The sequence below is a fragment of the Mesoplodon bidens genome, assembly GCF_964165515.1.
Source record: "Mesoplodon bidens genome assembly, chromosome: 6".
In the NCBI taxonomy this organism is placed as follows: Eukaryota; Metazoa; Chordata; class Mammalia; order Artiodactyla; family Ziphiidae; genus Mesoplodon; species Mesoplodon bidens.
The window spans coordinates 8767203-8780175 of NC_138162.1; the positions used below are offsets into that span (position 1 = coordinate 8767203).

Here is a 12973-nt window from a genome sequence, read left to right on the forward strand (position 1 = left end):
CAAGTGTCCCTTATACGTGTGCTTCTGACGCTGGGGTGGTCCAGCCATAACGTGGCAGACATCATCAAGGGGAAAAGTTGCAGTTTTCAGTCTGCTAACAGCAATAACAAGAGCAGAAAAGCTGGGACAGCTCCCAGGGTGCTCCTTTTAACCACAGTTTTGACAATGACAATGAGTAACAAACTCTTCCATCTCTAGCTAACATATCATAGATCTAAGACATAAAAGTTTAGGGTTTCTCCAGATACCTTGAAGCAGTTCATTCTTAATCCTGACTCTGCAGCAGCACCTGGTAAGCTTCTATAGAAAACAGAGCTGACTGTGTTCTAGACTCTAACCCAGAGACTCAGATTCCATGGTCTAGGGTAGAGTCCAGGCACCCCGTGTCTCCAAGGCTGCCCAGGTGATTCTGATGTGCAGCCACGATTGAGAACCACAGCTCCAAGCTGGTCTTGAGAGCAAAACATCTCCACCTTAATGTCCTGTGACAACTTGAAACGAGATATGCCCTGGAAGAGGCACCTTCCGAACTGCAGTGCCCTGGGAAAAGTCTTGGTCTGCCCCTGCTTGTGCCTCTGAAGAATTCCCCATCCCTTCCCTCCTGCAGTCAGCCCGAACAGCCACCCCAGCCTCCCTGGGCTCACAGCAGGCTGGGCTGCCCTCCTTGATGCTCAGGACAAAGAATAAAGATCCAAGCGTCTAAACTGCTCCAGATCAAAGCTAAGCAGAGAACACGAGCAGAGCTAGGTTCAGTTGAGAACTAAGGCAACCATCGCACAACTACTTCCCCAAGAGGCTCCAAGATGTAGTGTGTTGGGTTGTTTTCTGTTTTTGTTTTTAATTAGAAAGAATGTGTAATCCCACATTAGAAGAAAATAGAAAAAGACTGAAGTCAGCCAGTTCAAAAAAGCAAACATAGTTCTGCCCCCCAAACCTAATGAACACCACCCACACACACACACACACACACTGAAATACAAATCACTGCCACGTCTTCACACAAATGCTGAGTGCAGCTAGCAATACTAGTTTCCCCCTGATTTGTAGTGGGTTGGATGCCAGCTCTAGGAAGGCCTGGATCCTTTGTCTGGCTTTGTATTAAAATATGCTGTTCTTCTCAAAGTCTGTAAGAAGGGCATCATGTTCAGAGTGGTGTTCTGGAATTCACACCATAGTTTTGACATATCCCCCACCCACACCCCTCTTCTCTGAAATCTGCACCCCACTCACAAGGCTGGGTCCTCTCAGCTGTTCTCGCTCATCTTGGCCACCTACTCCTGACCTGAGTCTCTGAACCAGCACTGGACACAGGACTCAGCGGGGCTGGACTAAGATTTGCTGGTTCAGGTGTGGAAGGTGGCTTCCACGGCATCACATAAATATGGGCCCTTTGGGGAGGCCACGTTGGGCCACAGGGGCAGACAGGACAGAGGGCAGGAGAGAGAGGAGAGGGGAAAGCAGAGGAGAGGGAAAAGCAGAGGCGAGGCGGGGAGCAGGGAGAGGGCTTGCATCCTGCTCGGCTCTTCAGGCTGCCTGAACTCCATGCCATAGCTTCTGAAAGTGCCCCCTTTATGATTGCAACAAATTATTCTTCTGCCTACTCAGTTACGCGAAATGGATTTCTATTACTTGATAACAAAACCAGGACCCTGACTAAAATAACTGTAAAGCCTCGTTATCAACTGCTAAACATTTCCAGAGATTTTTTTCCGAAGACTAAAATCAACTTTTTTTCTCTTTATTGAATATGCTGTTTCTAAAAATATATGTATGCTTTTAACATGAATATGTATGTGTTTTGCTGTGGCAACTGGCTTCAAAATCAGAAACAAGGCAACCACCAGAATTTGGCATCAACAGAAAGAAGGCTCTCTAGGAAACGTTCTCTCCCATCTCTGTCTCAACAGTGAGCGTCTCCAGCAGAGGTGGCCTGGGTAAAGGAATCAGCGTGGTCAGGCCTGCCTCAGGTGTGAAGGCGGTAGGCACCAACTGCCCACAGCCCTGCCAGAGGGGGCCAAATGCAGTGACATCCTCTGGAGAACCTAAACACCTGACTCAAAGAGTGAGCACCTCTGAGAATGGAAAGCTCCTGGACGCCCTCTTTAAATAAGGTGAGTTTATAGAGACTTCAAGAGAGAAACCGGGAAACTGAGTCAGTCTAACATGGCCGACTAAATCCTCCCCTCCCAGCCCCAGCATTAGTAGCACAGTGTCAAGAACAAGGTACAGACCTCCGGCTGGATGGCTTTAAACACGGGTATGTCCATTAATGTGATCTGGCTCTGCAACAAAAGAGAATCGGGGTTAGAAAATACTGGAAACCAAAAACAGCTGTCATGTGACTTTGAAACTATACAGAGTAATAAGGTTGTCATAAAGTATGATGCTTAGAAGTCGTACTTCCCCCCTTGAAATAAAAATCAAGATAGAGTAAAAAATTGGGTAAATTTTGAAAATGCCTCGCCCATCCCTTCCCTCTTCATAAATCTTGATCCACCCTTCCTTCTCGAACATGAGACGAACTTCCAAGTTAAGAATGGAGGGACGTCCCTAGTGGTCCAGTGGGTAAGACTCCACATTCCCAATGCAGGGGGCCCGGGTTCACTCCCTGGTCGGGGAACTAGATCCCGCATGCATGCCGCAGCTAAGAAGTCCTCATGCCGCAACTAAAAGATCTCGCGTGCCGCAACTAAGACACAGCGCAGCCAAAATTAATTAATTAATTAATTTTAAAAAAAGAATTGATAATAGTAGTTTGGAGGGTGGGAGTGAAAGTAAGGGGAACATTTTAAGTTTGGATATTTTCGTTCTGTTTGAGTTTTTGTTTCAAGCATGAATTACTTTTACAATTTTAAAAAGTTGCAGACACCATATTATAAGTTAGCATGCTAAACAGAGACACTATCTATTACTGTAAATTTAATTTTTTTTAAAATTGTGGCTTATAGAAAGTGTACGTTTCTTCTGAAGCCTCAGCCTCCTCTAAATTATATGGTAAAGTGCTATTCAAGATGCATCCACAGACCAGTGTTGGACCACAAACTGTTTATTCCACCAGCCCACAATGAGATAATTACGGAATTTGAGAGCAAGCATTTGGAAACTTTTATAGCAATCCCCATGACATTTTTATTGTATTTTTTTAAAGTATCAGTCTTTAACTAATTGGAAAGGAAAAAACTGGTCCTTTATCACAGCTAGCTTGAGAAGCACTAGTTTTGTCAATAGCAAAAACACACATCCAGTTAAAAATCTGTTCCCATCGCTAGAAGCTCATCAGGTGACAGTAAGAGAAAGCGTCATTGCTGACAGTTTTGCAGGCCAAGGCATGGACTGCGCTGACTTCACATGACCTATACCTATCTCCATATGTCACATGGGATGCCAGGAACCAAGTTAACAGATGCTTCTGTGACAGGCCATGGAACGGAGAGATGAGAGCTTCTGGATGCCCACTAATGAGAGAAGACACCTGTCCATTGTACACAGGGCATCTGGGAGGACACGATGCACTGAACAGACATGGGCTCTGGAATCCACGGGGCTTGGGCATGTGTCTGGACACCATAACTTAATAGCAATATTCTCTTTGACACATGACTTTAACCTCTCCCAGTTTCAGCTGCCACATCTAGAATATGGTGACAATAATCCCTATCTAATAGGATCGTTGTGAGAATTCAAGGCAAGAGGTACAGAATGCCTGGCACCTAATAGATGCTCTCTCTATATATGTATATGTGTACATATATGTGTGTGTACACCTACAGGTGCCAGGTATTCTGTACCTCTTGTCTTGCATTTTCACAAAGATCATATACATGTTTACACGTCATAATTTTTTGGCAAAAGAGGAGTCACATACATGGGCTCATGTACTGGCATATGAACTTATGGCTCCTGCCCAATACATGAGCTAGGAAAGAAGGGACCATTAATTTGTTTGAACATCCATGCTTCAGAGTTGCTCTAAAAAATACTTAAAGGAGGCTGTTACCTCAAGTCAGCAAATATTGTCATGAGAAAAAATCTCGTGTCAAGAATACATTGGAGAAAAATGGCAACACACATGGTATGTCAGCTGTAACCACAATCCAGGGCTCAGGTGCAGAATTGTGGTCACCTCTTGGCACAATTTAAAGGTGGTCCAAGATCACTGGATTTCTGGGAAACACAGGATGCAGGCCAAAGCATACCATCCCCAGGGCTGAGGAGGAGACGGAAATAAGCAGGTGGCTTCATCCCTCCAAGGGGCTGGTGCTCGTCATGGGCACTGAGGTGAAATGCCTCCACTAACGGAAGCTCAGCAGAGACGTGGATGGTACCAGGGAGTCCGAGCTCTTCCACCTCTGGGTCCACCCACCTGTGGCAAGCGGGCCCTGGACATCAGCACAACGTGAGTGGTTACTATGTGCTGAAGCCCATGGGCTTGTGTGTCTGGCCCAGAGCTACAGGGCCCTAAGCTCCGTCCCAGGCAGTGCAAACAGACTGGCATTTCTCCTGCCAGACCCGTGGAGATTGTTAGCCAAGTGCTCCTCACACGTGGATTAATTCTGCCATCCTGGGGAACAGAAAGGCCTTGTGAACACAGGAGATTTCAGCTGAGAGCTCACAGCGCCTTGGAAATCTCTCCCACAGTTCAAGTTAATTCCCAATCCGGAAGAACCGGCAGGATGCTTGCAATGTCCCTTAGGGAAAGAACCAAAAGTCTGCTAATATGAAAATGAGAAAACTTCCTTTCCATCCTGCCATCAGTTCTAGGGTTTGCTACTAAATTTCCAAATGATGTATTAAAATAGTGACTTTACATTTCATAGTTTTTTGGATGGTCTGAGTTTCAAATATTCTGATTCCCACTCAGACCATAAATCAGAAAATGTGTTCAGGTATTTTATTCAAGACAAACCACAAGAGAGGACACGAGACTGAAAATGGAATGGTTGGTCCCAAACACACAATCAGAGGGTTTTCAGAAGAATCTCTCCTATTTCTATCTTCTCGATTCTGGCCAAAAAAAGATGCAGTGTCCAGAGCAAGAATACATAGATAGATAGGTAAAATCATCAGATTATAAATTTCATGTCATTTTACTACAAAGCCAAACACACGTAGAAAAGGTTGCTGATGAGCAATCCTTCTCCAGAAGTTGGAGGCAGGCAGTTTTACCAAAAGGGAGGATGTGGGTAGGAGTGGGGACCCGAGGGCAAGGTCAGGTCCTGCTCCTTTTCACAGCTGGGTCCCAGGCTCCTAGGGGTGTGGCACAGCCTCAACAGAAACACAAGACAATGAGGCCCTCGTGGTTCCTGCCGTAGTGAGGGCACGTGCCTGTGATGAGGACACTCAGGAACAAGTCTCTTAATGGCTTCCCCTTATTTTCGAAAATAAAGCCTTAATACAGGATGTCCAATTAAGCTAGTCACCTGGCAATGCCTTCCTTTACCCTAACCCCTTCTCCCACCTCCTCCCTCCTAGCCCAGGGCCCCCTACAAATCCATGCTTTTTAAGGAAATGGCCAATCTCCACATATTACAGAACGTTTCTGTAGAGATGAAGCCTTCAGAATGGAGAGACCTAGTGGATCGCGTCACAATACAGCCCTACAGAAAAAGAGGAGGTGGTTTTATGTGGATAAATGACAGCAAATTAGCCAAAAAGAAAACAAACTGGTTTTTGCATATGTTGAATGTAGTGTTTTGCCCTCTAACAGTGGCTGACCAGCCACAACCTTTTAGTGTAAGGCTCTCCCCGAGTCCAAATAAACAAAGAAAGCTGTTGGCAAATCAGTGGTATGTCTTATAATAGAAGATATCTTTCAATTTGTATTTAGATCAATCCAAATGAGCCCCAGAAGGGCTCATGGAACAAAAAGTAATCAGCTCCAAAGATACATTCTGGCTTCTACTCCCAGAGCTGCTGTGTCTGACAATTTTAGAATCATAGTCAAGGAAATGCAAATTAAAGAGGAAGACACCATTTGTGGTCCATCAGTGCCATCACACTAATGGGACTATGAGTTGAGTTGCTCAGTTCTTTTTGGAAAGTAATCTGGCAGCAACCCATAAAAAAAAAACGTTCTTAACATTTAATTTATTTTTTAATGTCAAACTTACAAAAAATTTGCAAGAATAATATGATAGGGCTTCCCTGGTGGTGCAGTGGTTGAGAATCTGCCTGCTAATGCAGGGGACACGGGTTCGAGCCCTGGTCTGGGAGGATCCCACATGCCACGGAGCTACTAGGTCCGTGAGCCACGACTACTGAGCCTGAGCGTCTGGAGCCTGTGCTCCGCAACGAGAGAGGCCGCGATAGTGAGAGGCCCGCGCACCGTGATGAAGAGCAGCCCCCGCTTGCCACAACTAGAGAAAGCCCTCGCACAGAAACGAAGATGCAACACAGCAAAAATAAATTAATTAATAAAAACTCCTACCCCCAACATCTTCTAAAAAAAAAACAAGAATAATATGATAAATTCTATAACCTTTCACCTAGCTTCATTATTAACATTTGGCCTCATTTGCTTTATTTTTATGTATATAATTATATATATATATATATATAATTATATACACACACATTTTTTCTGAACCATTTGAGAGTAAAATACAGATATTATGACTCTTCACCTCTTAATCCTTCAGCATTTTATTTCCCAAGAACAAGATGATCCTCTTACATAATGATAAAATTATTATACTTAGGAAATTTATCATTGGTACAACCGTATTATCTAATATACAGTCCACATTCAAAATTTGCTAATTATCCCAATACTGTCTTTTATAGCAAGTTTTTCCTCATCCAGGATCAGGCACTATGTTTAGATATTATCTCCTAAAAATTGAAATGAGCATACTGTTGACACAGCAATACCAATTCATACAGAAAGAAAAGCATTGGTATATAAGAAGATTAGAGAGAGAGAGATCTACATTTAGATACAGAGATGAATATAGATGTTTACTGAACAATTATTTGTAGTAGTAAAAATCTGGAAGTAATCTAAAAGGCCATCAAAAAGGGAACTTGTTGAAAAAAATTATGGTACATGCAGACTCTGGAATATTATGCAGCTATTAAAAACAGAGAATTAAATCTATACATATTGATCTAGAAGAATGTCCATGACCTGCTGATGATAAAGACAAGTTCCTGCTTTGCTTTGTGCTCGGCTTCCAGCCACTGGGGAGAAGGACTGAGGTCTAGCTGCAGAGCGCCCCACTAAAAACTATAAGGACCTTTGAAATGATCGTAACCCTTTTTTTTTTTTTTTTTTTTTTTAAATATAATTCTTCTTTATTACATTTTCTTTCTGCTCTTTGCTCGAGAAAGAACAGAACTTGAACATATTTTTCTGTCGAAACAACAGCAGTCATTACTTGTATTAATTTTTCTGTTTCCATGGAGAGAGAGAGAGAGAGAGAGAGAGAGAGAGAGAGAGAGAGTGAGTGTGTGTGTGTGTGTGTGGGGGGGGGGGGGTATGCGGGCCTCTCACTGTTGTGGCCTCTCCCGCCGCGGAGCACAGGCTCCGGATGCGCCCGCTCAGCGGCCATGGCTCACGGGCCCAGCTGCTCCACGGCATGTGGGATCCTCCCAGACCGGGGCACGAACCCGTGTCCCCTACATCGACAGGCGGACTCTCAACCACTGCGCCACCAGGGAAGCCCCGTAACCCTTTTGACCATAAAATGACACACATTAACAGGAAACCACATTAAACAAATGCATGGTTTGATGACTTAATTATAAGACGAACACCTTATAACCATCATCCAGGTCAAGAAACAGCCACCCCAATTGATGTCAGAATGGACCCCAGAAATGTGGTATATACACACAATGAAGTATTATTTGACCTTAAAAAGAAAGGAAATTCTGACACATGCGACAACATAGATGAACCTCAAGGACATTATGCCAAGTGAAATAAGCCAGTTACAAAAAGACAAACACACACTGTATTGTTCCACTTATATGAGATACCTGGAGTAGTCAGATTCATAGAGACAGAAAGTAAATGGTGGGGGCTGGGGGAAATGGAGAGTTGTTTAATGGGCACAGAGTTTCGGGTCTGCAAGATGAAAACAGCTCTGAAGATTGGTTGCACAGTCGTGTGAATGTACTTATTAACACAACTGAACTGTACACTTAAAATGGTTAAGATGGTAATTTTTGTGTTACATATAGTTCACCACAATTAAGAAAAAAAAAAGAGTTCCTCCATGTGCCTTGTCCCAATCACAAGTCCCTCCCTCCTGTCAAAAGTAACCACTATCTTGACTTTCCTCAAGTTTCTCTATAATTTTCTCACCCAAGTAGTTTACCAAGACTGTATCTTGGTATTGACTATTCTGGGTTGCCCAGGCATGACCAAGAACTTGCATTGAGTGCCAAGATTTATTTATTGGATCAATGGAATGTCACATACAAGGGGGAAATCTAGTTCAGAGTTGGGTCATCCTCCTTGTCATTGGAATGCTAGAATTCCTCAACTGAGTTATGAACTTGGTGGGGGGGGAGGGGTTCCAGCCAAGATGGAGTAACAGTATATTCTTTCAATATGTAGGTTTGAATCTTTTTTTATTTTGTGAACATCTTCTTAAATTATAGTTTAAGTATTTGTTCAGTTTCCTTGCCTTTTATTCTCCTCTTTCAGGGATTTACATTATCTGTATGTTGGATCTTCTTTGCTTATCATTAATATTTGTCACTTTTTTTTAATGAACTTATTTATTTATTTTGCGGTACACAGGCCTCTCACTGTTGTGGCCTCTCCTGCTGCGGAGCACAGGCTCCAGACGCGCAGGCTCAGTAGCCATGGCTCACGGGCCTAGCTGCTCCGTGGCATGTGGGATCTCCCCGGACTGGGGCACGAACCCGTGTCCCCTGCATCGGCAGGCAGACTCTCAACCACTGTGCCACCAGGAAAGCCCCCAATTTATTTCTTTTTTTATGGCTGTGTTGTGTCTTTGTTGTTGCATGCAGGCTTTCTCTAGTTGTAGCAAGCGGGGATTACTCTTCGTTGTGTTGCATGGGCTTCTCATTGCAGTGGCTTCTCTTTGTTGCAAGGCACAGGCTCTAGACGCACAGGCTTCAGTAGTTGTGGCACGTGGGCTCAGTAGTTGTGGCTCGTGGGCTCTAGATTGCAGGCTCAGTAGTTGTGGCGCACGGGGTTAGTTGCTCCACGGCATGTGGGAATCTTTCCGGATCAGGGCTCGAACCTGTGTCCCCTTCATTGACAGGCAGATTCTTAACCACTGCACCACCAGGGAAGTCCTATCACTTTTTTCAAAGTCTTATTATCTCTTTCTTCATTTACTTTGATCTTAAAATTTTTCCCCCCTTAAGGCGTTTTCTGTTATGTTTATCTATTCTTGTGCTCCTTCTAGTTCAACATTCATTTCCAAAATAACTTTTATTTTCAATGCTTTCCTAACTCTGCCACCTCATTCCTGAGATTTTTCTATTTCAGACTTATGTTGTTCATGTCTTACAGTGTGATCTTAATATCTTCTCTTAGCTTATTTTGAAGTAGAAAGGTTATAGTTTTTAAATGTTTTATGGCATGTCTTTCTGGCATGCTTTTGTTATCTACAGAATTCTGTCCTTACTCTTTTTTTCTTATAATAACTTTGAAAGACTTGATATCAATAATTTTCTGTTGCTTATTTTTATGTAAAATTAGTTTTCCTAATTTTCTAGAGGGGAACATGGCTCAGGGTAGCTTTTCTAACTTCATATAGCTTCATTTGGTTACTTTCATGTAGTGTTCAACAACATGCAGTTGTTTTTTGAGATTTCACACACACACACACACACACACACAATTTATTTAGACCTCCTTTTTCCTTAACTTTCCCTATCCTGATCATTTTCTCTTTGATATGGAGCCTTCTTCTGGAAGTGAGCCCTGGTTGGTTGGTCTCAAGAGCTCATAGGGCTAGTCCACAGATCTCTTCCACCCACCCATTATCTGAGTGTTCAAAATTTCTGTCAATTTCAGTTGCTATGCTCACATTAACCTGCCGAACTTTCCAGTGAATTCCTGATGGAAATTCTGGGGTTCTCCTATTCTGTAGTGTGTCAAATGCCCCAATACTTACTTCTGCTTTCTCTTATACTGAAGCTGATACTCTGCAGGTCTTTTTGATACTGATGGAGTACCCCAGCCATTTGTATTTTGGGTTTGATAGGGATAACTTGACACCTAATTTTATTGTAAATATTTCTCATGGGTTTCAGGGTTTGCTATCTAGTTGTTCTGGATGTTTTTACGTGGGGATTCAGGGAGAATAAAGAACTATGCTGCCGCCACCGCCATCTTCCCAGAATCACTCAAATGATTTTTTTATTGGACTCTTGCGTCTGGCTTTTTCCTATCTTTCATATTATTAGACAGGAAACTAAATACCAGGTGGTCTGGTTCAATTCCAACACCTGGCAGCTCCAATGCTTCCCCAAAGACCAAAGACTCCAGGGGACTTGGCTTCACATCTAAGCTGAAGACATGCTGGCTCTGGCAGGAGCAGCCAAGTGTTAGTACTGCACCCTCAGAGCATTCACTGCCCTTCCCTACAGTCTTCCCAGACTGGGCTGGGCTGAGCAACACTCTAGGGCTGAGACTAGAAAACCAGGCCCAAAATCTCACCAAGGGGTCTGGCTGGACAATGATGTTCTAGGCGCAGCCTAACTCTCTGCCTTTCCACGTGGGGAACAACTATAAAGGGATTTTTAAACCTCATTATTGCTTCATCCCTTTCACAAAGCTAAAAAACACAGCTCAAAAATACAACAAGCAGTTTGTGACCACCTTGAGGGCTGGGATAGGGAGGGTGGGAGGGAGGGAGACGCAAGAGGGAAGAGATATGGGGACATATGTATATGTATAACTGATTCACTTTGTTATAAAGCAGAAACTAACACACTATTGTAAAGCAATTATACTCCAATAAAGATGTTAAAAAAAAAAAAAAAAAAACAAGCAGGACTTCTCTGGTGGCTCAGTGGTTAAGAACCTGCCTGCCAACGCAGTGGACACCAGTTCGAGCCCTGGTCTGGGAAGATCCTACATGCCACAGAGCAACTAAGCCCGTGTGCCACAACTACTGAGCCTGCATGCTGCAACTACTGAAGCCCACACGCCTAGAGCCCATGCTCCACAAAAAATAGAAGCCACCACAATGAGAAGCCTGCGCACCGCAACGAAGAGTAGCTCCCACTCGCTGCAACTAGAGAAAGCCCGCGCACAGCAATGCAGACCCAACACAGCCAAAAAAAAAAAAAAAACAAAAAACAAGCAAACAAAAGCAAATAGAATATAGAGGCTAAGCCAACAGCCAGCAAGGTCAATGATGTCTTCTAAAGGAGAGAGACGCACTACAGTTTTGTGCCTGAGAGGACAGACTAGCACTACACTGTCTAATACAGTGGTCACTAGCCTCACTAGCGGCTATTGAGGATCTGAAATGTCGCCAGCACTCTTAAGTTTAGAAGACTACTTTGAGTTTTGAAGATATAGTGTGAAAAAAGAATGCAAAGTATCTCAACAATTTCATGTTGTTTACAGGTTGAAATGATAATATTTTAGATACAGCAAGTTAAATAAAAAATATTTTTAAAGTAATTTCACCTTTTTTAATGTGGCTACTAAAAATTTTTTAATTGCATATGTGGCTCAGATTATATTTCTACTGGTCTAGAATGTCAGAAGCCCTGGTTTTAAAGCCCAGACAGATAATGCCACTTACTATCTGTATGAAGAGGTGATTTTCCTCTCTATACTGGTGACAGTATACTGGGAATAATAAATATGCCTAATTTGTAAGGCTGTGGTGAAAAGTAAGTTAGATTAATGCATGTAAAACACTTAGCGCAAGACCTAGACAAAGTAGGTGTTCAAAAGTGGGAGCTGCCCTTGTTATCACCATCCAGCATTAGGTGGATAATCAGGAGATGAAGGTTTCAGACCTGGCTCTGCCCACATCTGGCTACATGATCCAGGTTAAAAAAAAACCAATCTCTTAGATCCTTAGTTCCTTTCTTAGAAAATCGGGAGCTAATAATCTGCCTCATCAGGTTGTTCTGAGGACTGAATTCTTCTAGTCAACGTGTACTATGAGGGAGGCACTATTCTGGGCAATGGGGAAAGAGTTCGATAAAGTTCCTGTCCTTCGGGAGTTTGCATCCTAGTGGAGGAGACAGACCATACAAAACACTATTACAGAATGTACTGTTGGGCAGTCATTAGAGATATGAAGAAAACAGAGCAGGGTCAGGGAAGCGTGTGATGTACAGATGCTACCTTAGCCCGTGAAATTCCTATCTAAGGGCTGACATCTGAACAGAGACTGGCAGACATGTGGGAAAGAGCCATTAGGACAGAAGGAAGAAGAAGCACAGGACCCTGAGGCAGGGGGATGCCAGGTGAGTCTGGGGAAGAAAGAGGCAGCTGGTGTGCAGCTGGGTAGCAAGGAGATGGGGCAGGAGAGGAGGCTTGGCCAGACCACGGGGCCCTGGAGGCTCGCGAGGAATTCCGGATCTCATTCTAGTATACGGGAGCCCCTAAAGAGTTTTACACTGGTTTTGAAAGGATCCCTCAGACACACTGAGGGAGGTGACATATGTGCCAGGCTCAGCATGGCCTGGCACAAAGTAAACGTGAGAGCAAGTGATGGCAGAGCAAAGAGATGGGGCCCACTTAGCTCCACAGACCCCTGGAGGGCACCAAACCTGTTACAGCAAGGGGACCGGGAAAAAGTGGGCATGGCCGGAAATACTTCCGTGGTTCTGCAGAGAAATGCAGCCCTGGGCAGCGCTTGCAATCAGGTCACCCCAGAGCCGACGTCCTCCCTCCACCCTCAAAGTGCACAAGGAAGAAACCAGGTCATGGCAAAACGAGGAGCCAAGCCTGCTCCTCCACAACAAAGAAGCACAGGGACCGACCAGCAGCAACACACTGGCTGAAGGAAAAACAATT

General features: G+C 43.8%; 1 protein-coding gene across 7 annotated transcripts in view; it reads right to left on the reverse strand.

Moving 5' to 3' along the window:
- The window catches only part of RALGPS1 (Ral GEF with PH domain and SH3 binding motif 1), a 286463-nt gene that overhangs the window by 235319 nt on the left and 38171 nt on the right, over positions 1 to 12973 (reverse strand). For 6 of the 7 annotated variants that reach the window (XM_081238238.1, XM_081238237.1, XM_081238240.1 and 3 more), the window contains exon 4: positions 2232 to 2282. The exons of the other annotated variant lie outside the window; for it this stretch is intronic. In XM_081238238.1, coding sequence (XP_081094364.1) covers positions 2232 to 2282 — 51 coding nt within the window. The remainder of the gene's footprint in view (positions 1 to 2231; positions 2283 to 12973) is intronic. 7 annotated transcript variants of the gene reach the window in all.